Source organism: Sus scrofa, chromosome X, assembly GCF_000003025.6.
Source record: "Sus scrofa isolate TJ Tabasco breed Duroc chromosome X, Sscrofa11.1, whole genome shotgun sequence".
In the NCBI taxonomy this organism is placed as follows: domain Eukaryota; kingdom Metazoa; phylum Chordata; class Mammalia; order Artiodactyla; family Suidae; genus Sus; species Sus scrofa.
The window spans coordinates 51,886,241-51,909,071 of NC_010461.5; the positions used below are offsets into that span (position 1 = coordinate 51,886,241).

At 43.1% G+C, this 22,831-nt stretch overlaps 1 protein-coding gene across 2 annotated transcripts in view; it reads left to right on the plus strand.

Annotated features, from left to right (window-relative positions):
* Positions 1–22,831, plus strand: part of MSN (moesin) — a 123,478-nt gene that overhangs the window by 42,044 nt on the left and 58,603 nt on the right. Inside the window, 1 exon segment of one of the 2 annotated variants that reach the window (NM_001009578.1) lies at positions 16,965–17,080. The exons of the other annotated variant lie outside the window; for it this stretch is intronic. Within the exon segment in view, the coding sequence (NP_001009578.1) occupies positions 17,069–17,080 (12 nt within the window). The 5' untranslated portion in view covers positions 16,965–17,068. 2 annotated transcript variants of the gene reach the window in all.

Sequence of the window (22,831 nt, forward strand, 5' to 3'; positions counted from 1 at the left end):
TCTGCTGGGCCACAGTGGGAACTCCAATGTTATTCTTTCTAAAAGCCAATACTGATCAAGTCATTCTCCTCCTTTAAAACCATTGGCATCCATTTGCAGCAACGTGGATGGAACTAGAGACTCTCACTAGAGTGAGGTAAGTCAGAAAGAGAAAGACACCGTATGATATCACTTATACGTGGAGTCTGAAATATGGCACAAATGATCTATCTCAAAACAGAAACAGACCATGGACACGGAGGACAGAATTGTGTTTTGTCAGTGGGGAGGGAGTGGGAGGTCTTAGGAGTTAGTAGATGCAAACTATTGCATTTGGAGTTGATAAGCAATGAGATTCTGCTGTAAACCACAGGGAACTATATCCAATCACTTGTGATGGAACATGATGGAGGATAATGTGAGAAAAAGAATATATATATTCTGTACAGCACAAATTGACAGAACATTATAAATCAACTATAATAAAAAATTTTAAAAAATACATAAAACCATCAGCAGTCCCTCATTTTCCTGAGGATAACATTAAAGACCCTTTAGTATGAAGGCCAGCCTCTTTGGGAACTTAACACCTTTCATTTATTTGTACTTATTGAGTACCAACTATACTGTGTGTTAAATACTCTGCTAAGCACTGACATTCAACAGTGATCAAAAATATGCACTGTTCCTGCCCTCTTGGAACTTATAGTCTGCTTGGGGAGACAGACATTAATCAACTCAAGACTCAAATAAATGTATACTTACCAACTGTGGTTAAATTCTCAGGAATAAAGGTGGCTAGTTCTCTGAGGACATGTGGCAGGGGACCTAAGTTTTAGAAAGTTCTATAAGAAGTGGTCTCTGACCTAAAAGAAAGAATGGGTTGGTATTAACTAGGTTAAATTGTGGGGGAGTGGGAGTATGTACTCCTTGCAGTAAAATAGTATGCAAAGAGTTTAGTAGGGATGGACCGGAGGAAGCATGATATATTTTAGAAACAAAAAGAATGCCATTGTAACTGGGATACAAATAATAACAGAGATAGTTTGTTAAAAGGCTAGAGAGATAGGTAGGAGCCAGACCAGAAAGGGCTTTTAAAGGCCATGTCAAAGATTCTGTTCTTCATCATAAATGCTAAGGGAAGAAGCCACTGAAGCCTTTTAAACTGATGAGTGATTGTATCAGATCTGCGTATTGAAAAGATTCCTCGAGCTGCTTGGTGGAGAATAGATTGGAGGAGAGCCAGAGAGGATGTGGCAAGGTCAGTTAAGAACCTACTGTAGTTGTCCTTTACACTCAGCTGGTACTGGAATAGTAACAGTGGAGATGGGGAGAATAGGGAAGTTATAAGAGCTATTTATGAGGCCCATTGATAGGACTTGGCAAGGGACTGACATGGTGCAGATGAAGAAGAAGGAGATGTTAAGAGTGACTCTTAGGTTTCTGGAGGATAGATCTGAGAAGGAAGACCAGAAAAAACTTTTGGAAATGTTGAGTTATAGGCATCTGTGAGATGCGGCCTCTTTGCTACATGACCTAGGGCTCCAGCCTCATAAATCTGCTTGTAGGTCTTTACTTTTCTGTGATCTCTCTTGCTTTTTTGACTTTATGAATCCTGCTCCTTCTGTCTGATGTACCACTTTCCATACTTTACTGCCCCCATCCCCACTTTTCAGGAGGGAAGGAGTAGATAGAAGAAAGTATCTAAGGCATGAATGTGCAGGATGTCTGTGTGTGTGTGTGTGTGTGTGTGTGTGTGTGTGTGAGAGAGAGAGAGAGAGAGAGAGAGAGAGAGAGAGGGAGAGAAATATAATAACTGAGTGAGTGCAGTAATTAAAAGTATGGGTCATTGTGTCAGAGCATTTGGGCTCATATCCTGTCATCTTCAAGTGCCAATGACCTTGTACAAGTTACTTAATCTCTCTCAGCTTCAGCTTCCCCATCTATAATACAAAGATAGTAATACCTATGATGAGGTTGTTGTGAGGATTAAATGAAGTAATAATGCATATCTAGTACTTAGCAAGGTATCTGATACATAATAAACACTCAGGATTGACTATAGTTATTGTTGGTATATGTGTGTGTGTGTGTGTGTGTGTGTGTGTGTGTGTGTGGTGAGGGTTGAGGGGGACATGGGCAAAGAAGACACCAGCCTGGCAAGAGAAATCCAGCATTTAAAGGGAGAAATGAGTCTGTAAATGAAAGGTAGGGCCTGGCTGTGATAGGGAGAGAGTGCAAAGATCACACTGTTCATAAATAACTAAGTGAGCCCTCATACTTAGGCCAGGATGACAATTCCTATAACCTTCCTACTTAACTTACTGCTTTCTTTCATTAGAAGGAAAATTAAGAAAATGTGGTTGCTAAAAGGCAGGGTGTTTCACTTCAGTGGGGAGACAGTGGAATGCTCAGGATGTGGTCTAAGGGAAGGTCCAGCATACGGAATATTGGGTGCAAGGGAACGAAGGAGGTAGGTGGTAATTTTAAAGAAATAAATTAATTACTGGGTTTAGTATTTGGTGAGTTGAATTCTAGTTTTAGCTCTTATCTTCACTGTCGATGTGGTTTGGGGCAGGGCTCATACCTTCTCTGAGCCTTTTCATAGTAGGGCTGGGAATCTCTACCTTGTCAAAACAAGGAGTAAATGAGATAATAAGATATACATGTGGGAAAACAGACTATCATCACCACCATCCACAAATATCATATGATCAAGTTCCTAACATTGCACATGGTACATAGCAGGTGCTTCAGAAAAGGTTCTTGGATGAAAATCAGCATCTGTGCATATGAAAGTGTGAAAGGAATATTTGTACATTCCTGCGTGGACAGACAGGTGGTTGATATAGAGTCTACAGGCCTCCTTTTCTGAGAAATAAAAGATGTAACTGTTCTCAGGCTTCTAGCTTCTCTCTTCTACCAAGCACAGGCTGGGAAGATACTGACTGGTCTCTGTTGGGCTCAGCCTCTTGGATGGAAGCCCACCCCACTTTGAGGGGAATTATGGAAAGAGGGTGTATAAGGCATAAGGCATGCCCAGACTCCATTCCTTTATCTAAACCAACCAATATTAATTGAGATCCTACTCTGTGCCAGACACTATACTACATGCTGGGGCTATTTTGTAAGCAGAACCTAGTTCCTGCCTTCATCAAAATTATGGTCTAATGGGGGAGTGTAATAGTTTTCTATAGCTACTATAACAAATTAGTACAAACCTAATGGCTTGAAGCAACACTAATTTATTCTCTTATAGTTCTGGAGGTCAGAAGTCTAAAGTATATGAGCAGGGCTGCATTCCCTCTGGAATCCATTTCTTTGCCTTTTCCAGTTTCTTGAGACTTCCTGAATTCTTTGACTTGTGACCCCTTCCTCCATCTTCAAAGCCAATAATGGCAAGTTGAATCATCGTATCACTCTGACCCCTTCTCAAGCCTTCTTCTTCCACTCTTTCACTTAAAAGGACCCTTGTAATGACACTGGACTCACCTGGATAATCCAGGGTGATCTCCCCATCTCTGTGTCAACTGATTAGCAATCTTAATTCTATCTGCAGCCTTGATTCTTCTTTATCATGAAATATATCACAGGCTCTGGTGATTAGATGTGGGTATCTTTGGGGAGGCATTATTCTATTATTCTGCTTATTGTAGAAAGGTAGATATTAAACAAGTAAATACATGCATAAAATATATTATTGCAAACTATAGTACGTGATGAGAAGGAAACATCTCTCTGAGATTAAGAATAAAGAGTGTTTTTGGGGGGCTTGGGGCAGAGGGCATTCTATTTTAGAATGAATGGACAGGGAAAGGAATTATATGTAATCTGACACCTAAAGAAAAGGAAGGAGCCAGCTATGCAAATGGCTGGAAGACAAGTATTACAGGAAGAGTGTATCAAGCAGAAGGAATAGCATCTGCAAAGACCCCAAAGTGGACAAAGGGATGTCACTGAATGGTAAGTGGATGTAGCCCAAGTATAGCCTTGCCTAGAGAGTGGGAGACCTCAAGTAGGAGCAGAATACCTTGCAGAAGTAAATCAAATGATAAATGCATAAATGTGATGAGATGAAGGTGTTTCATTACCTCCACATCCATTCCCGATGTAATCTATGAGGTCAGAGGCTTAGGGGTCAGGAGAAGCCCCTCTAGACCATCAGGTAACCCCATGAACCCTAAGATGTTCTGTGCTGATTCAGCTCCCTAGAAATGGGGACAATCAGAATGTGGAGAACATAAGGGCCCATGTACTTGCAACTCAAGGACACAGCCAGACAGTGGGTAGATCCAGAGAGAGGTCTTTGCTCAGAAAGTCAGGATGATCTCATCTCTATGGCAAGCATCATAAATCAGGTGGTCTGAAGCTGGGCAAGTTTCTGGGAGATGAGGAGAGAATGCAAGCCGCAATCCTTGACTTCAGGAGCTTTGGCTGGAGATCTGGAATTCATGTCATAGGAGGACTAAGGCCTACCAACTTTCCAGATCAGCCATTGGACAAAAGAAGCCCACATTTTTCCTGGGTCTCAAATTCTGTCCTGAGCCACAGTAAGTACTTTGTCCAGGTTTGCTCTCAGCAGAGAGATTCAAAAGCTAGCTTCTGTACTTTTATTCCCCTCCCTAAGAACCACTCAGTTTCTATTTTTGGGAGATGTCCCCAAGCAACAGAACTATAAGATGATTTCTCTTTTATATAACTTTCTTGATCCTTATTGCTCTTGAGTTTGGAAATCCAGCAGAGAGAACACTGGCCTGGGAGTCAGGAGAGCTAGTTTTTTTCCCTGAGCAATTTCATTTACTTTTCTAGGCTTTAAAGTCCTCCCATATAAAATGGAGACATGTAGATATTGTTAAAATGTGATATCACAGGATTCTTATTTCTTTTTTTCCCCTTATTTCTGTTTTCATCCTTTCACAAAGATATGAGAGAGGCAGAGTTAGGCAGTGATGAAGGACTAGGCTAGCTTTAAGATTTAGTATTTCCTTAAGTTAAACAAAGGGTTCTCTCTCTTCTCCCAAAACATTCTGACTCTCAGAATAATTGGCTGGATGTTTTGGGACATTTGACATCACATTTGAGGCTTTGTTGTTCTGAGGAAAGTAGAACCAGACCTCTTGATCCCCCAATCCCAAAGCCTTAGAGAAGGGGAGGCTGAAGGGATTGGGGAGTGGTATGTATATGGGGGGAAAGGGGAGAATGGCTACCTCTTTCCCCCTGGGGCACTATATCCACCAGCAGCACATCTTTTGGAGCCACTGGAGAGGTCCAGGAGCACATGACCTGGCTGGCTCTGAGAGGCACATCCAACCCAATAGATGGCCTTGCATTTCCCCCCATGAGAAATATCTACACATGGGCTGTCATCTGCATGTGCACACATGGATGGGGTGAACATAATAAGCAAAGTGCCTCAGGGAGGGAGGGGGGTGGGAAGAAGGAAAAGGCTCTCAAAATGTAGTTAGGTATATTTGAGACCTACATTTCTCAGATAAAAGAATCTCAGAATGATTTCTGGTCTGAGACTAAGGATTAAGGAATCAGAAAAAGTGTTTGGGGAAGATTTATCTACATATCACCAACTTGGAAATATACGCACATATATGCAAATGGACATATAAATAGGCAAGCATGGGAGCATATAGACAACACACATATGACCAAACAGAGGTACATCTGGGCCTGGGAAAACCATGGAACCTACATTTCCATCCCAAATACACATAGCTGTGATCATCCTTTTTCCACATGCAAGCACCTTATGGTTTACAAAAACACCTCTCATGCCTGAAGTTATATATCTTCCTGACAACAATCCTGGGAGATATCAAATTTTATCTCCTCAGTTTTTACAGATGAGGAAATGGAGGCTTGGGGTTACTCAACTGATTTTCCTAAATTTATCAAACTAGTAAATGGCAAAAACGAGATTAAAACCCAGCCTTCTGCTTTCAAATTCAGTGCTCCTTATACTCATGCTGCATTCCAAGTGGTATTTTCTTTCTCTCCCATATACACATACAAAAAAACCTTGCTGTTATCTTGCGACATATATGCATACCTCTATATGCTTTGTATACACATTCATGTTTTCTGAATGAATAAAATGAATGGATGGATGAATAATAAGATAAATAGCATAATTTCAAGTCCTTGCCTGTAGTGCAATAATGGCCAAATGCCCTAACTTCTTTGAACCTCAGTTACCTTATCTATCAAATGAGGATTGATACCTACTCTGTCTAACAAATTTTTTTTTGGAGAAAATGTGATAATGAATTGAAAAGTCTTTTCACTTGACTTTTTTTTTAAATTATTAAAGTGTCATTGATTTACCATGTTTTTTCAATTTCTGTTGTACAGCAGAGTGACTCAATCACACAAAATCCTCTGTGCTATAGAGTAGGAGCCCATTGCCTATCCATTCCACATATTACAGTTTGTATCCACCAACCCCAAATACCCTGTCCATTCTACCTCCCTCCCCTTCCCTCCTGGCATCCCCACTGCTCTCTGGGTCTGTGATCTATTTTGTAGATAGGATCATCTGTGCCATATTATAGATTCCACATATAAGTGATATCATACGGTATTTGTCTTTCTCTTTCTGACTTACTTCACTTAGTTTGAGCATCTCTAGTTTCATCCATGTTGCCACAAATGACATTATTTTGTTCTTTTTTATGGCTGACTAGTATTCCATTGTATATATGTACTACATCTTTTTTCTTTGATATTCATTTTTTAAATGTTTTCCATTATAGTTGGTTTCTAGTGTTCTGCCAATTTCTACTGTATAGCAGAGTGAACCAGTCACTCACACACACACACACACACACACACACACACACACACACACACACACACACTATCTTCCATCATGTTCCATCACAAGTGACTGGATATAGTTCCCCATTCTATACAGCAGGATCTCATTGTTTATCCACTCCAAACGCAATAGTTTTCATCTATTTAACCCCAGACTCCCAGTCCATCCCACTCCCTCCCTCTCCCCCTTGGCAACCACAAATCTGTTGCCCAAGTCCATGAGTTTCTTTTCTGTGGAAAGTTTCATTTGTGCTATATATTAGATTCCAGATATACGTGATACCTTATGGTATTTGTCTTTCTCTTTATGACTTATTTCACTTAGTATGAGAGTCTCTAGTTTCATCCATGTTGCAGCAAATGGTATTATTTTGTTCTTCTTTATAGCTATTGTGTATATATACCATATCTTCTTAATCCATTCATCTATCAATGGACATATAGGTTCTTTCCAGGTCTTAGCTATTGTGAATAGTGCTGCAGTGAACATAGGGGTGCATGTATCTTTTTGAATGAAAGTTTTGTCGGGATATATGCCCAGGAGTGGGGTTGCTGGGTCATATGGTAGTTCTATGTATAGACTTCTAAGATACCTCCATACTGTTCTCTATAGTGGTTATACCAGCTGACATTCCAACCAACAGTGAAGGAGGGATCCCTTTTCTCCATACCCCCTCCAGCATTTGTTATTTGTGGACTTATTAAAGATGGCCATTCTGACTGGTGTGAGGTGGTATCTCGTGGTAGTTTTGATTTGCATTTTTGTAATAATTAATGATGTTGAGCATTTTTTCATGTGCCTATTGGCCATCTATATGTCTTCAGAGAAATGTCTATGTAGGTCTCCTGTCCCTTTTTCAATTGGGTTGCTTGTTTTTTGTTGTTGTTGTTGTTGTTGAGCTGTATGAGTTGTATATATATTTGGGAGGTTAGGCCTTTGTCTGTTGCATCATTTGCAAAGATTTTCTCCCATTCTGTGGGTCGTTGTTTCATTTTTTTAATGGTTTCCTTTGCTGTGCAAATGCTTTTGAGTTTAATTAGGTCCCCTTTGTTTATTTTTGTTTTTATTGTCATTCTGGGAAATGGATCAAACAAGTTGTTGCTGTGATTTAGGTCAAAGAGTGTTCTGCCTATGTTTTCCTCTAAGAGATTTATAGTATTTGGCCTTATATTTAGGTCTTTAATCCATTTTAAGTTTATTTGTGTGTATGGTGTTAGAGAGTGTTCTAATTTCATTCTTTTACGTGTAGCTGTACAGTTTTCCCAGCCCACTTATTGAAGAGACTATCTTCCTTTCACTGTATATTCTTGCCTCCTTGGTCATAGATTAGTTGACCATAGTTGCTTGGGTTTATTTCTGGGTTTTCTATCCTATTCCATTGATCTATATTTCTGTTTTTATGTCAGTATGATATTATTTTGATAACTGTAGCTTTTTACATTGTCTGAAGTCAGGGAGCTTAATTCCTCCATTTCTGGTTTTTTTTTTTTTCTATATTGCTTTGGCTATTTGGGGTCTTTTATGTTTACATACAAATCTTAAAATGTTCTCTTCTAGTTCTGTTAAGAATGTCCTTGGTAATTTGATAGGGATTGCATTGAATCTGTAGATTTCCTTGTGTAGTCATATTGACAATATTTATTCTTCCAACCAAGAGCATGGTATGTCTTCCATCTGTGCTGCCTTTGATTTCTGTCATGTGTGTCTTATGGTTTTCAGAACATAGGTTTTTTGTCTCTTTAGGTAGGTTGATTCCTAGGTATTTTATTCTTATTGATGTGACAGTGAATGGGATGGTTTCTCTGATTTTTCTTTCTGATCTTTCGTTGATAGTACATAGAAATGCAATAGATTTCTGTGTATTAATTTTGTATCCTGCCACTTTGCCAAATTCATTGCTGAGCTCTAACAGTTTTCTGGTAGTGTCTTTAGCATTTTCCAAGTATAGTATCATGTTATCTGCAAAATGTGATGGTTTTATTTCTTTTTCCAATTTGGATTTATTTTATTTCTTTTTCTTCTCTGATTGCCATGGCCAAGACTTCCAAAATTATCTTGACTATTAGTGGTGAAAGTGTATATCCTTGTCTTGTTCTTGATCTTAGTGGGAATGTTTTCAGTTTTTCACTGAATGTTGTTAAGAATGTTGTTAGCTGTGGGTTTGTCATATATGGCTTTTATTATGTTGAGGTAGGTTCGTCTTGAGCCTAGGTTCTGGAGAGTTTTTATCAGAAATGTTTTTCCAAAAGTTTTTTCTGCATCTATTGAGATGATCACATTGTTTTTCTTTTTTAATTTGTTGATGTGGTATATTATACTGATTGATTTGCAGAAATTGAAGAATCTTTGCATCCCTGGGATAAATTCCACTTGATCATTGTGTATGATCCTTTCAGTATATATATTTTATTTCAGTTTGCTAATATTTTGTTGAGGATTTTTGCATCTATGTTCATCAGTGATATTCACCTATAATTTTCTTTTTTGGTGGTGTCTTTGTCTGGTTTTAGTATCCAGGTTTTGGCAGCCTCATAGAATGAGCTTGGGAGTGGTCCTTCCTCTGCTATTTATTGAAAGAGTTTTAGAAATATAGCAGTTAACTCTTCTTTGTTTTTTTTAATGGCTGCACCCATGGCATGTGGAAATTCCTAGGCCAGGGGTTGAATCCCAGCCACAGCTACAGCAACACCAGATCATTAAACCAATGTGCCAGGCCAAGTATTAAACCTGTGTCTCCACAGCCACCAAGCCACAGCAGTCAAATTCGTTTTTTCTTTTTCTTTTTCTTTTTAGGGCTGCACCTGTGGTATATGGAAGACTAGGGGGCAAATTAGAGCCATACCCACTGGCCTACCTCACAGCCACAGCAACACAAGATCTGAGCCATGTCTGCAACCTACACTGCAGCTCATGGCAACACCAAATCCTTAACCACTATGAAACGTCAGTAATTGAACCCACATCCTCATGGATACAAGGGTTTGCTATGCTAAGCCATAACAGGAACTCCCTGCAGTTGAATTCTTAACCCACTGTGCCACAGTGGGAACTCCCTTGACTTGAGGGTTTTTAACATCACTGGTTTCATAGACTCTTAGAGTATAGGAATCCCTCTTCACCCTCTCAGAGTGTGGGGTCATCCATCCTTTTCTCACATATCTCCAGTTATGGCTTCAGTATTCATTGAGTGACCCTCTCCAGTTTTAGACATATATGACCATAAGAACCTTTCTCCTTGCATCCCACTGTAGCTTTCTCCCAGCTCTGCTCTTTGGGGCCACATAGAGCCCATCCTTTCCCTATTTTGTAAAGTTACCATTTAGCAATCCAAAGACATACACACCATCCCACTGAAACTTCTCAAAGTCAAACACCTCAGATCTTCCAACTATTCCTCATCCTGGGTCCAAGCTCTCTCCCCAGCTAGCTCACACACCTATGGATATGCATACCCCAGTGTATGTGTGTCCCCCTTAAAGGGTGGGGGGCACAGCAGGATACAGTTCCACAAATGGGATCAGGAATGGATATATGTATATGTATAACTAACTTTGCTGCACACCTGAAGCTAATTCAACATATTTAATCAACTATACTCCAATAAGATAAAAAAAATGGGGTCTGACTAGAAAAACAAAAGGCAAGACTGTCCCTTTCCTCCTAGACATTAACCTTCTGGTTTTGAATTAATTCTCCTGGCAACCACAGCTCACTGCTAACATTTATGCAGTGTATTAACAAGGAAAACTTCAGAGGTATTTTTAATCACACTCCTGCTAAAAGTCACATCTTTCCCATCTTTTTCTCATGAGGCTGACTATTTAGACCCCAGCACAATTTTTAAGCTTTACTATTATTTGGGCTTGTCATAAACTTTTTGGATCCTCTGTTGTCCAACCTGTCTACATTCTATCCCAGAATTTTCTTTTCCTCCTCTTTTTCCTCCTCCTACTCATCTTTCATGCTTTTTAAGTTAGGATTTTACATAATGACAAAAGTATTTAAGGCTCATTGAAAAAAATCAAATAATATAGAAACATATACATTAAAAAGTAAAAATTCTCCCTTTACTCTAATTCTAGTCCCTCTTCCAGAAGTAACAATTGGTATCAATTTGCTGTGCACCTTTCCCCTTTTCTGGGGAATTACAAACATGCCTATAAATAGCTATTTTAGTTCTTAAATGGTATCATACTATTCATATTGTTCTGTGATTTCATAGTAGGTTAAAAAACCTCTTTTCATTGTAGTTTATCCTTTTAAAGGCTGAATAACATTCTCGTGTATGTATATACAATGTATATAATCATTCCTCTAGTGATGGACATTCAGGTTGTTTTCTTAATTATTACAGTATTTCATAAATGTCCTCTAAATGCCTCTTTGTGCACAATAAAATGTTTCTCTAAGATAGACTGGTAGCAGATCTGGTATGCATGCACCCACACACACATACAAACACACGACTGTGAATAGGGAGAGGAGGAGTAATGTGATGGGACTAGGAGGCTCTGTTCCATTGGTCTTGTCTACTAGCAGGAGAACCTGAGGCAGTGTAAGGGGGAACTTGGGCCTTTAGAGAATCTGAATACAATAAAAGTAGATAGACCTGCAGGGCTGAACATGAGAACGGCAGATCCTTCTCTTTAGCTGAGCAATCTATCCTAAGCTCCAAAGCTATGCCTGGATGTGTGCCGTGCTCCTTCTGCATGGAACACAAAGTGTGATCCCTTTTTGGGAGCATCTGTAGCCCAGCCAGGAATGGAGGAAAAGAAAAAAAAAAAGCACCAGCTGACAAGACACAGCAGGATGTGGGAGGGAGGTCAGATGAGCACTACAGATCTGGACACTACAGGGGCTGAGGAGAGGCATAGAGCACAAGGAAGGCAGGAGAACAAGGGAGGGCTTCGTGCAGAGACAAGAGCAAGCACACCCGTGCAGAGACAAGAGCAAGCACACCGGGCTGTGTGCATGAGGTGAAAGTAGCCTGGTTCAAGGGAAAGGGTTGTGCTGAGGAGCTGTGGGAGAGCAAGAGAAGCCTGTGAAGGTTAAGTGTGGGTGTTGGTGGAGGGGGTCACCTGACATCTCTGAGCACAGGTGAAGGCTTGCATTTCTGAAGATTACCATGGTGTTCATGTGGAAGATAGCCTGAGTAGGGCAGCCTGGAGACAGGGAGACCAGGGAGACTTGGCTGAGGGCTGACCCAGGGCACTGGCAGCGGAGATGGGAGTGAGAAAAGCTGTGAAAGACAGTCAGACAGAGAGTAGGGCTTGGTGACCAGATGGTAAGGGGCAAGGAGAAGAGAGTTAAAGATGATGACATCGTGCACACAAAGGACGGCACTAACAGCAAAACCACCAAAAGATACAGAGCCGTTGGGAAGGAGAGTTCCTGGGGCGGAAGAGTGTGAGTACCCCTTGCAGAGTCTCACAGAGAACCAGGCACCTACCAGGCACCTGATCACTGCTAGAGGCATGGGTAGGGTGGACAGATGGACAGTTTCCTTCTAGATGTATTGAGTTTGAACCAGATTGTTCACAGAAGGGTCACGTGCTCAGTGGGCCCCAGATGTAGCCTGGCTACACAGGTGTGGTTGCTGGTCACTGGCTGCTGGGGGCAGGGCTGGGAGCTACTGACCCCACTGGGAGACTAGGGGGCCCTCTCGGCAGGGCTAATTTCATATTCCAAGTGGGTACTGGCTCAAATTAAATTGATATAGGCTGGCTGAGGGAAGTTCTCAAAAACCTTCCAGCCTTGTTAGTAAGAGGAAAAGCCAGAGAGGAACTTTCTTCCCTCTTACTATGGTCCATTAGTATGATTAATAATAAATATTCCCAGGCAAGATGCCATATTACCACTGTTTATTATTACCTACCCACTCTTGAGCTGTCTAATCTGACCACTGAGGTTCAGGGGTGACAAGAATCTTAAAATCTACCTACTTCCTCAGGTTTGTCTGGTCATAGCTCAGGACTGAGAAGGTCACAGGTCAGGCTGGTGGAAAGAAAGCGGATATTGGACTCACAGGACCTGGGCTCAAATCCCTGTCCCATCATCAACAAATTATGTGACTTTTGGAAAACTCCTTAGAGCCTCAGTTTCCTCATTTCCACGCCTAAAGTTTCTTGTTAGATACTGCAATGGGCTTCCCACTGCTCAGCACCTGATAAATGCCTCACTAATATTACCTTGTCCTCTTTAACCTAAACCCTAGCTTTTGTTTCCAAGAAGTGGGTAGAAAATTGAAGATGGTTAAAATCAAGATTTCTCTACTATTGCAGTTTGTACTCTTAGCCATATTTTACCAAGATGACCTCTTCCCTTTGAGGAGACAGTAGTATATTCTTCTGCTTATTCTCTTGTTTGTGTAAAAGTAACAGCTAACCTAGTGCTTGGGCTACTGAAGCAGAGGAAGGAAGAGAGAAGGACTCAAATTGTATAGTTTTAAGCTGATATTTGTCCTCATCTCTCTGCCACATTTTTCTTCTATGAATGAGGGAGTAGAGCAACTCAGAGGCTTAGTTAATTCAGCCAAGAGCAATTGTGCAGAGTGAAGCAGAAGAGATCTATTTAGATGTAAAGAAGGTCTTTTTAACTGTGATGAAAATGAAAAGCAGCCCCCAGAAAGTTCTGAGTGATGGCACACTTCAAACTGCTACCATCCAATGGATTGGGAAGGAGTGCTTTTTTATTCAAAGTATTCTTGGGATTCAGGACTGCTCTCTATCCATTTCCTCTCTGATATTGCTTCTTTTGCACTATGTGTCCTCTGAAAGAGGAATGCCACTCAGAATGCAGAAGTTTTTTACTTCTTTTCTTTATATCTTGAGTAGGAGGTGATTACACGTCCAATCTCATTTCTCTCTTGAGCCCGGCATAGGCCTTCACATAAATCAGCCTTATGCAGTTCTTGCTTGCCATTTCCATGACTCTAACATTCAGACTTACTGCAGTTTTGGAACAGTTCCAGTCCCCTAGGAACCCTGAGCCTATCAACTAGATCTCATGCTCTAAAGCTCAGGTCAAATCTTCTTTTGCATCTCCTGTCTTCTGATTCAGATTCCCCCCAGCCAGCTTCTTTGGATTCTAGCTCTAGTATGTCCTTATACCACCATCTGCTCATACTGGCTCTTATCTAGGTTTACTGTTTGAAAAATACTTGCTTGTTTCTCCTCGGCCTTTGAATCCAGCTTTTCTAAAAACCCAAGTGTCTTCATATTTCTTACTTCCCTCACCCAGGGTAGCCAACATATGTGGGGATGTTTAGCCCTTATTCTCTTGTCTTCTCTCTACAAACACTGGCATAAACCTTTTCATATCTAAACCTAATCGTCAGGATTACTCTGGCCTCAAGAAGATTGAGCTAACCCAACTCACATGGGATCTTGGAAGGGTGTGGGGTGGGTGGGGAGAGATAAGAAGTTTTGGCCATATAGGCATGAAGTACTTTACGAAAAGAAACAAAGGCATGTTTTCCCTGGCCATCTTGAAGGATAAGAGAGCACCTCAGCTGCCTCTGCTCTGCTTTGGAGACAGAATATGGGTCCCTCCTAACCACAGAGTTTCAAGCCTAACCTTCAAGCAATGTCCAACTGCTTGAACTTCATAACCACAACCAGTTTCTGTCTGGTGAAGTGGAGGGTGACACTACTCGCCTGGTTCTAGCCTTCAAAAATTCTTGCTTGTATTATGGCAATAGCTTAAGTGAGCTTTTTGCCTTTGCTATTACTCCTGAGTCCATTCTCTCCACACTAGTTGCCCAATCTTGGGTAAGTTATTTCCTCTTTTGGATCCTCAGTTCCCTTTGCATGGATTGGGGCTGGATTAAAGAGTCTCTGATAGCCTATGCTTTCCTGTCCTTCTCTTCCCTAGGGGAACAACTACCTTCTTCTCTCTCAGTCCCTCTTTCCATCAATTTCCTTAGCCTCTGTACCTTTTGACCTTCCTTCTGCAGTTTAGACTGCTATGTCTCTTCTTCCTTTTAATACTCTGTTTGGATGCTTGATACTCCCTAACCAGCTCTTTTATGTGTATCTTGGGGAGGGGTGGCAGGCATGGGATATGGGGGATGACACACAGGGAGTTTCCACTTTCCAGGATGGATAATGAAAGTTGGAGTTTCCAATCAACTTCCCCTCCCCCTTTAGGCTCTTAGCCTAGTTACAGGCCCTGTGGGCTCTAGAATATAGATGAGGGAATCAGTGATTTCCTTGAACTTTTGGGAGGAAAGGACCACAGCAATGTCAAGGGATGTGATTGGGTGTCATTGATACTCATACTGCTGAGGCTTTCTGAGGAGTTCTGCTCTTCCTTGGGTCAATTACTCAATTCAAGAAAACCATTTGGGAAGAGAGAACTTTGCTTACCCTAGCAAACATCAATGAATCTTGGCAGTAGTGAGAGAAACTGAGGTACAGTGACACATGGATACTATTCAACTGTGAAAGCAGAGGAGCAGAGAATAGGAATGCTGATTCCTGAGAGCAAATGCAAGGCTGGTCCCTATGCAACCCTACTAGACTCATCTATTATCCTAGGGAGTCTACTTCCTTTCTTTTTTTTTTTTCCTTTTTAGGGCCACATCCAAGGTATATGGAAGTTCCCAGGCTAGGGGTCAAATTGGAGCTACAGCTGGTGGCCTATGCCACAGCCACAGGAACATGGGATCTGAGCCACATCTTTGACCTACACCACAGCTCACAGTAATGCCGGATCCCCAACCCGTTGAGCGAGGCCAGGGATCAAACCCACATCCTCATGGATACTAGTCAGATTTGTTTCTGCTGTGCCACAACAGGAACTCCCTCTAGGGAGTTCCTTTCTTATCCTTTTATAATGACAGAGTGGGAAAGGACCTTGGAAGCCCAGGAGCCCAGCCCTTTATTTTTACAGAAGGGGAAACTCAAGCCCAGAGGGGGGAAGGGACTTACCCAAAGGCTACACAGTGGTCAGAGAGTGAGTTAATGACAAAGCTATGCTGAAATCCAAGTGTCGAGACCACCCTTTTCAAATATCCTTTTCACTGCCCTGAGGTGGCTCATTGTCTCTGAAGTATATGTTGCCCTATCTCAAAAAGAATACAGACCATGCCTCCGCACAATTTCCAGTGGATAGGGGTAAAAAGGACTATGGCTGGTCAATTTCAAACTAAAACTCAGACTTAACTAGATAACTGTTACAGTCTAGAACATCTCTATCCTGGTATTCTGTGACCTTGACAAGAAGCAGAAAGTGTGCTGGTAGACATATCTCAAAGGAGTGGACTGGTGGGTGCATCTAATCTGGGGGAATTATCAGAAAGTGAATCAGGTATCAGGTGAATGTGTTGGGGGGGGAACTAAAGGATCAGGGCATTGATTTGAAGAAGGTGGAGACTAGGATTTGAAGGAAGGAAAGTGAATAGAGGACAGATATGGGGAAAAGCAGCCAGATTCTGATTTAAAAAATGAGGATTGAGCAAGAATGGAGATGATATATGATGGGAAAAACAATATAGAGTCCCACAGAAGAGAATCAATGAAGTGTTGGAGAAGCTGAGGCAGTTTAGCCAAGAGAAGTTTCAGGGCATATAGGATCTAAGACCTTTGAGGACTTGCTGGGAACAGAAGGGGATTTGTGTGGCCTCAGGGAGCAGAGCTGGAGCCACAGAAAAGAGGAATTCAGACACACGTGGGAAAAACTTTCTGAGAGTCAGAACCATCTTGAGAGGAAACCAAGAGTTTTGCTAGGTAGTGAGCTCCCCATTACTGGAAAGTTGCAGTCAGGGCTGTAAGCCTCTTTCCAGGGTGCGGCCTAGGGCCTGGCCCTACTTGGAGGTGGGGCGGGATGGCCCGGATGCGGAGGGTCAGGGGCTGTGAAGGGGGTGGGAGAGGGGCAGGCGGACTCTGGTTCGGGTGGGAGCTCCCACTGGAACGCTCAGGTCCAGCCTAGCCCCCAAGTAGCTGGTGTGGCCCGACTGGGCTGGGCTGGGCTGGGCGGGGCGAGGCCAGCGGCCGACGAGAAGGCGGGCGCGAGGGCGGAGAGCGGCGCGGAAGCTCGGCCACATAAAGGAGCGGGCGGCGCGACGGGGGTGGCTCTTTCCTGGGTGGGGTTTGTGAAGTCGTGGCCCGTTAGCAGGAAGCGGAGCAGTCGCCCCGACGCTAGCGAGAGGCCCAATCCGAGCCCCCAGTGTTTGGAGTCCGAGCCTTGTGTACTGCGTGCTCAGTGCCGCCCGACAGCTCCCAGCCAAACTTCGCCAACTCCGCCGCCTTTGCCGCCACCATGCCCAAGACGGTGAGTGCCCAGGGTGGGCGCTGCCGGCCCTGGGGGGGAGGTGCTCTTGCGGAGCCTGGTGGCCCCTGCCTGACGGCCCTGGTCTTGGCCAGCCACCCGCCGGCTCGAGGTGCCGCGCCCTCCGCAGTGGCCTGGAGTCGGGAGGGGCGGGGGTGGAGTCCGGGTCCGGCGCGCCGTCGCCGTAAGGGGGTCTAGGGATAGAAGCACGAGCCGGGCGGGGCCGACCTCTTTCTCAGATTACAGTTCCTTGTGTATGCAGTGCGACAGTTAGTGAAGGCTTCTTTGGGGGCCCAACGTCTCCTTTTACTCCTGAGGGGCCCTGGGTACAGGGGAGAGGACTCTAGTCCGAAGGAGGACCCTTACCCAGTCCAGGAATTGGTGCATTTATGAAGCAAGTCTGCCACTGCCCAGGAGGGGCCATGGGAACTAAGAAGCAAGGAGGAGTGTGGGAGCTGCTCAGTGCATCCCCAAACCCCCACTCACCTTTCCCACAGCTTCCCCAGGCAGCTTCAGATGTTTCCCACTAGAGGGGGAAGAGAAAGTTGTGGACAGACTCATTGAGGCCTCTTGCTTTTACCTGGGAAAGCTAACATTTCACTAGGCACCAGTCTGAAGGAAGGTCTGCTCTATCTCCTGTGGGGGCGGGGAGGGGGGGGGCGGAGAGGACTGGTTTCTTCCTCCTCTCCACTGCTAAATCGTCTTTCTCATTGCTTACTGGCTCTCTATCCACTCTGGACTGTTCTGTGAGGTGTGGAATCTCCTGTGGGGCCACACCTTTCTAGAGTGGTGGTAGCTTCTAGGATCTGGTCTCCACCCCACTGGCTGTTGTGAGAAGAGCAGAAGCCTCCTGGGAGTGGGGCCTATGGGGCCGGATGCCCAGAAGGGAGGGGAGGAGGGGTGTGCTTGAATAATGAGCCCTGCTTGCTTTTGTGCAAGTCATGCCAAATGCCTGTTGAGGCCTTTCCCTTGCTCAGGAAGGCAGGGTGACCATCCTGGCTTGAGTCCCTTAGGCCAAGTAGCTTGTTACACTGGTTTAGGCAATGCAGTTCCCCCTGACCCCTCTCCCTAGGGCTGCCTGAGCCTTTTAGAGCTAAGATAGTGACTGGTAGTCTTGAGAAGGTCTGAGAGCCCCTGGAAAAGAGGAGTGGGGGCCTGGTTCTTTGGGCGTGTGCTGAGCTTTGGTTGCCACGATGCTGTGTTCCAGCCTTACTGCCAAGTCATTCTTGCCTTTCCAGAACCCTGTCCTTTATTTTTTTAAATTAATTAATTAATTAATTTTTTCCGCTGTACAGCATGGGAACCAAGTTACACATACATGTATATATACTTTTTCCTCCCATGAGCCCTGTCCGGTAAACACACCAAGTTTTCAACAAGTGTGTACTTTTACCATCTCTCTTTTCAGTTGCTCATGGTTTTGTGACATGGGACTTTACCACACTCCCCCACCCCCTCTCTGCCCCACATACACACAGTGACAGAGAATGGTTTTGAAAAGGCAGGGGGGGAAATAAAAACACTGTTTCTGCCATCAAGGGGATTATAAAGATCCTTCCAGGAGCCTCTCTTTGGGTTTATCTCTCTGTGGTTGACTCCTTGACTCCTCTTCAGATGTGGCTTTGCCTAAATAGGTGGATGGATCTCTCAGAATAGATTGTGCCCCGTAACCTCTCTTCTCTAGTGGCATCTCTCATCCTCAATCCTGAGATATCTCATTTAAACACAACTTGATAGGCCTGGAAATTGTCTCAAAGTTATCTTAACCATCTTATCTCAATCAAAAGTAGCAAAGAAGACAGCATGGTTATCCTTTTCCTGCTATGGAGAGAGACTGGAGTATGAGTTGTTTGAGGTCAGGCCTAGGGTACTGAAAGTACCTGAATACTGAAAGTATTTTTATGCAGATTAACTGAAATTTGAATCAAGTTGCAAAGAGAAGGATGAATTTTGGTAGATTGGAAGTTTTGGATGATTTCTCGGCTGTGTGGCTTCAAGGAATGGTCATCTTTTAGGAGAAACAACTTTATCATGCTTTTTAAGATCTCCAGTCTTAACCTGAAAGGGACTTTAGACACTGTCTATCTGGTATGTCTCTCTCTCTCTTTTTTTCTCTCTGTTTTAAACTAATGAGGATATTTAGGCCTACAGACAAAGACCTAAGGGCACATGATGACAGAACCAAATTGGGGTCCATGCTTTTTGATGCTCATCATGTTGACCCTCTGTTCTGTTTCAGCGAAAGATTTAAGTTGAGCCCCTTCTCTTGCTGAAAGCAAATTTCCCCCTATTCTCAGGCCTTTTTGTCCTCAGATAAAAGGAAGTGGATGATTTGGGCAAAGTAACCAATGTTGGCTTTTGTATTGTCTCCTGGTGAGAGTTAGAAGTGTCACAAGGTGCCTCCTATTACTTTTCTCATTCCTTAACCCAATGCTGAGGCATCTAGGGGCACAGTCTAATTCACTGCATACCAGCTAATAACTTTAATGAAGGGAAAAAATTCCTTGTTCTTCATTCCTTCTTCACTAGTGTGCTTTAGGCTATTTCTGGAGTATGACAGATAGGGAAGGGTAGTGGACAAATCAAATCTGTTCATTCATATGAACTATGTGTACAATCTGTCCAGGGTTGCTTTCACTTTTACAGCCAATTTTCTCTCTTAGTCACCCAGCTCCCTTTAAATCTGTTAAAACATGTCCCTCTGTACCCTTTCTCCACCAATTCAGGATTCTGCTTCTACTTCCCAGTTTCCTGAGTCTGCTTTAGTAGCTAGAATGGAGCAGATTATTAACTGCCATCTGTAATTTCTGGTGATGATAAGACAGTTGTAAAAAAAATATTCCCCTCCACCCTCTTTAACTTTTTTTTTTTAGATCACAAAGTCTTTGGGACTCTCACAGATTCCCTAAAAAGTGACTGTTTTGAATTTTCAAGGTATTCTTGAATTTTTGGTTTATTAGAGTTGAAAAGGCTCTTCACAATTGTTGAGTCCAGTTGTTGTCATTGTATAGATGGTGAAACTAAGATCCACAGATAGGAGGACCTGACCTAGAAGGATGCAGCAAGTCAGTAGCAAAGCTAGGATTTGAATCTGGGTCTTAGAGGGCCAGTCTTGGTAAAACCTCTTAAGTTTGCTGAGTTTTTAGCCCTAGCTCAACAGGTCAGGAGAAAGGTGATCGAATAGTCATTGATGGGAGAAACCATATGAGCAGATATAAGGAGCCCAGCTCCTTAAAGGATTTGAAGGCTTCTGGGTCTGCATTCAGCTAAACTTTAACAGGGCCTATGTGGACTGTTTATTCTCCTGTCATTCTTAGCATTGCTTGAGCCACTCGAGTGGCACTAAAGTGATACTTGGTGAATAGGAGGCAGAATCTGTCTCTTAACCCTTGAATCAGCCCTGCCTGGAGACTTCAAGGGCAGATGAGGGATCAGGAATGGAGGTTATGTGGGAGAGACTGACATTTTGAGTCCTGCATCTGTCCACTTCTTTGGTCCTCCAGCTCACTTGGCCCTTTGTGAAAGTTTGGATGATAGAGCAGGAACCATCTTGGGGGTTTCCTTTAGGCTTCTCCTTGAATAACTTTCTGGGCAGAGAGGGGATAGTGGGGTAGGAGACCTTTTGTTGGACCTTGCAACGTACCAACTAATCTTTACTCTGTCATATTAGGCTTGGAGAGGGGAAAGTTGCTCTATGAGTGGGTGACAGAGATGGTATTGATCACTAGTCTACTGACTGTTAACAATTATCCAGCTGCCTGAAACAATAGCTTGTTTTAAGGGTGTTCTTTTTACTTTTGTCTCTCTTCCTCCTCTCGGAAGTTTGCTTTATTGAATGCTGGAGCTTTAGAAGTTATCTGGTGGTCTATTTTGGGATAATCTGTTGGTCAAGTGAAGGAGGTGTTCTTGTCATGACTGACTGGTTTTGCTCTTCATCTCTTCTCCTATTTCATTCTTGATAGAGCTGAAAAACTTTTCAATTCCAGTTTCTGATTTGTAGTACAGGAGCAATCACTTGGAGGGTTAGCTCAGGACTCCATTGATTTAGAAAGTGGAAATGGCAAGTAGCACTGACTTGATAGTTTTTCTTCTTTCCCCATGTAAGAAGAACATCTATGTCCTCAGTAAAATGATCCAAATGAAGTGGGCCTTTAGGCAGTTCTTTCTTCAGGCCCTCAGTCTCTACAGCTTGTCATGAAGGAATAGATACACTCTAGGGACCCTTCTAGTACTGATCATGAAAGCCTTGATGGTATAGACTCAAGCCTCCCATTTGTATGTCTATTCCTTCATACATTCTTTTGAGTGCCTAAAATTTGAGTGCCTTCTCTGTAACTGACAGTGTGCTAGGCTATGCTGAGAATACAGAGTTGAACAGCACTTGCTAAAATGTATCTTCTTGTCCCCTCCTACCTCTGGAGTGCTCCATACTGAGCTCAGAATAGAGAGTTTCTAGCTTGGGAATTGGTTTGTCTCATGAGTAGCTCTGACAAGAACACTGGCATGAGTATTCTTGGTCATTTCTTCTTGAGTCTATGGAGGGGAAAGGACTATGGCTTTTCTGACTGAGAAACAAGAAAGAAATCAACTGAGACTATATTATGAAGGCTGTGGGTTGACTGAAGAGCCTCAGACAAACACAAACAACTCATGGGTTTTTCTCCCCTTTCTTCTAACTGCCTGGATGTAGCATTACCCCCCACCCCCATAGCTCTTATTCTTTTTTTTTTTTTTTTTTTTGTGGCTCTGCCCAAGGCACATGAGAATTCCTGAGCCAGGGATTGAACTCACCACAGCTGTAACCAGAGCGACAGCAGTGACAAGCTGGAGTCTTAGCCCTCTGAACCATGAGGGAACTCTGCCCCCTCCCACCCCCGACCCAGAGTTCTGCTGATTCTGCTGAGAGGCCAGGAAGCTGCTGAGTTATATTTGTTTTTGTTTTTGTTTTTTTTTTAATCTTTTTTTTTTTGTTTTTTTCTAGGGCCACACCCATGACACATGGAGGTTCCCAGGCTAGGGGAGCTATAGCCGCCAGCCTACACCAGAGCCATAGTAATGCGGGATCTGAGACTGTCTGCAACATATACCACAGCTCATGGCAATGCCAGATCCTTAGCCCACCGAGCAAGGCCAGGGATCAAACTCGCAACCTCATGGTTTCTAGTTGGATTCATTAACCACTGAGCCATGAAGGGAACTCCTGAGTTATGTTTTAAGTTTACTTTTAACCTCTTGAGTGTGGTAGTTAGATAAACTGTTAGACAGTGAGTAGCTGGTGGCCATAAACCAGTCTCCTGAAGTATCTACCACCACTGAGCTGAGGGCTAACTGTGGGGTACAGCATTTCAAATTCACCTGCTCTTAGGATGACACATATCTTCCTCAGCCTTAAGCTTCCCTTTTAGCTGATTGTTCTGGGTGGTCTGAGTTTCTCACAGGAGCCTTTTGGAATTATAGGACAACTGAGCTGGCCTTAAAATTTTTCATTCAAATTTAGTTTTATATTTTAGATGGGGATACCAAAGCCCAGGAAAAAAAAGTGATTTGAATGAACTGGTAATAAGACTGGGACTAATATCCAACTTGCTTGGCCTCAGGTTAGGGGAGGAATTTCGAATGTCTGTCTTTTAAATGGCACTTGCTGTGTGGTGCTCAGTGTTTTCTCCCTCTGTGCTGCGGGTGATTTGACCATAGTGTTAAAATGATCTTGGGAAGAGCAGGTCCTTCTGAGAATGTTGAGCTGACCTCAAATGT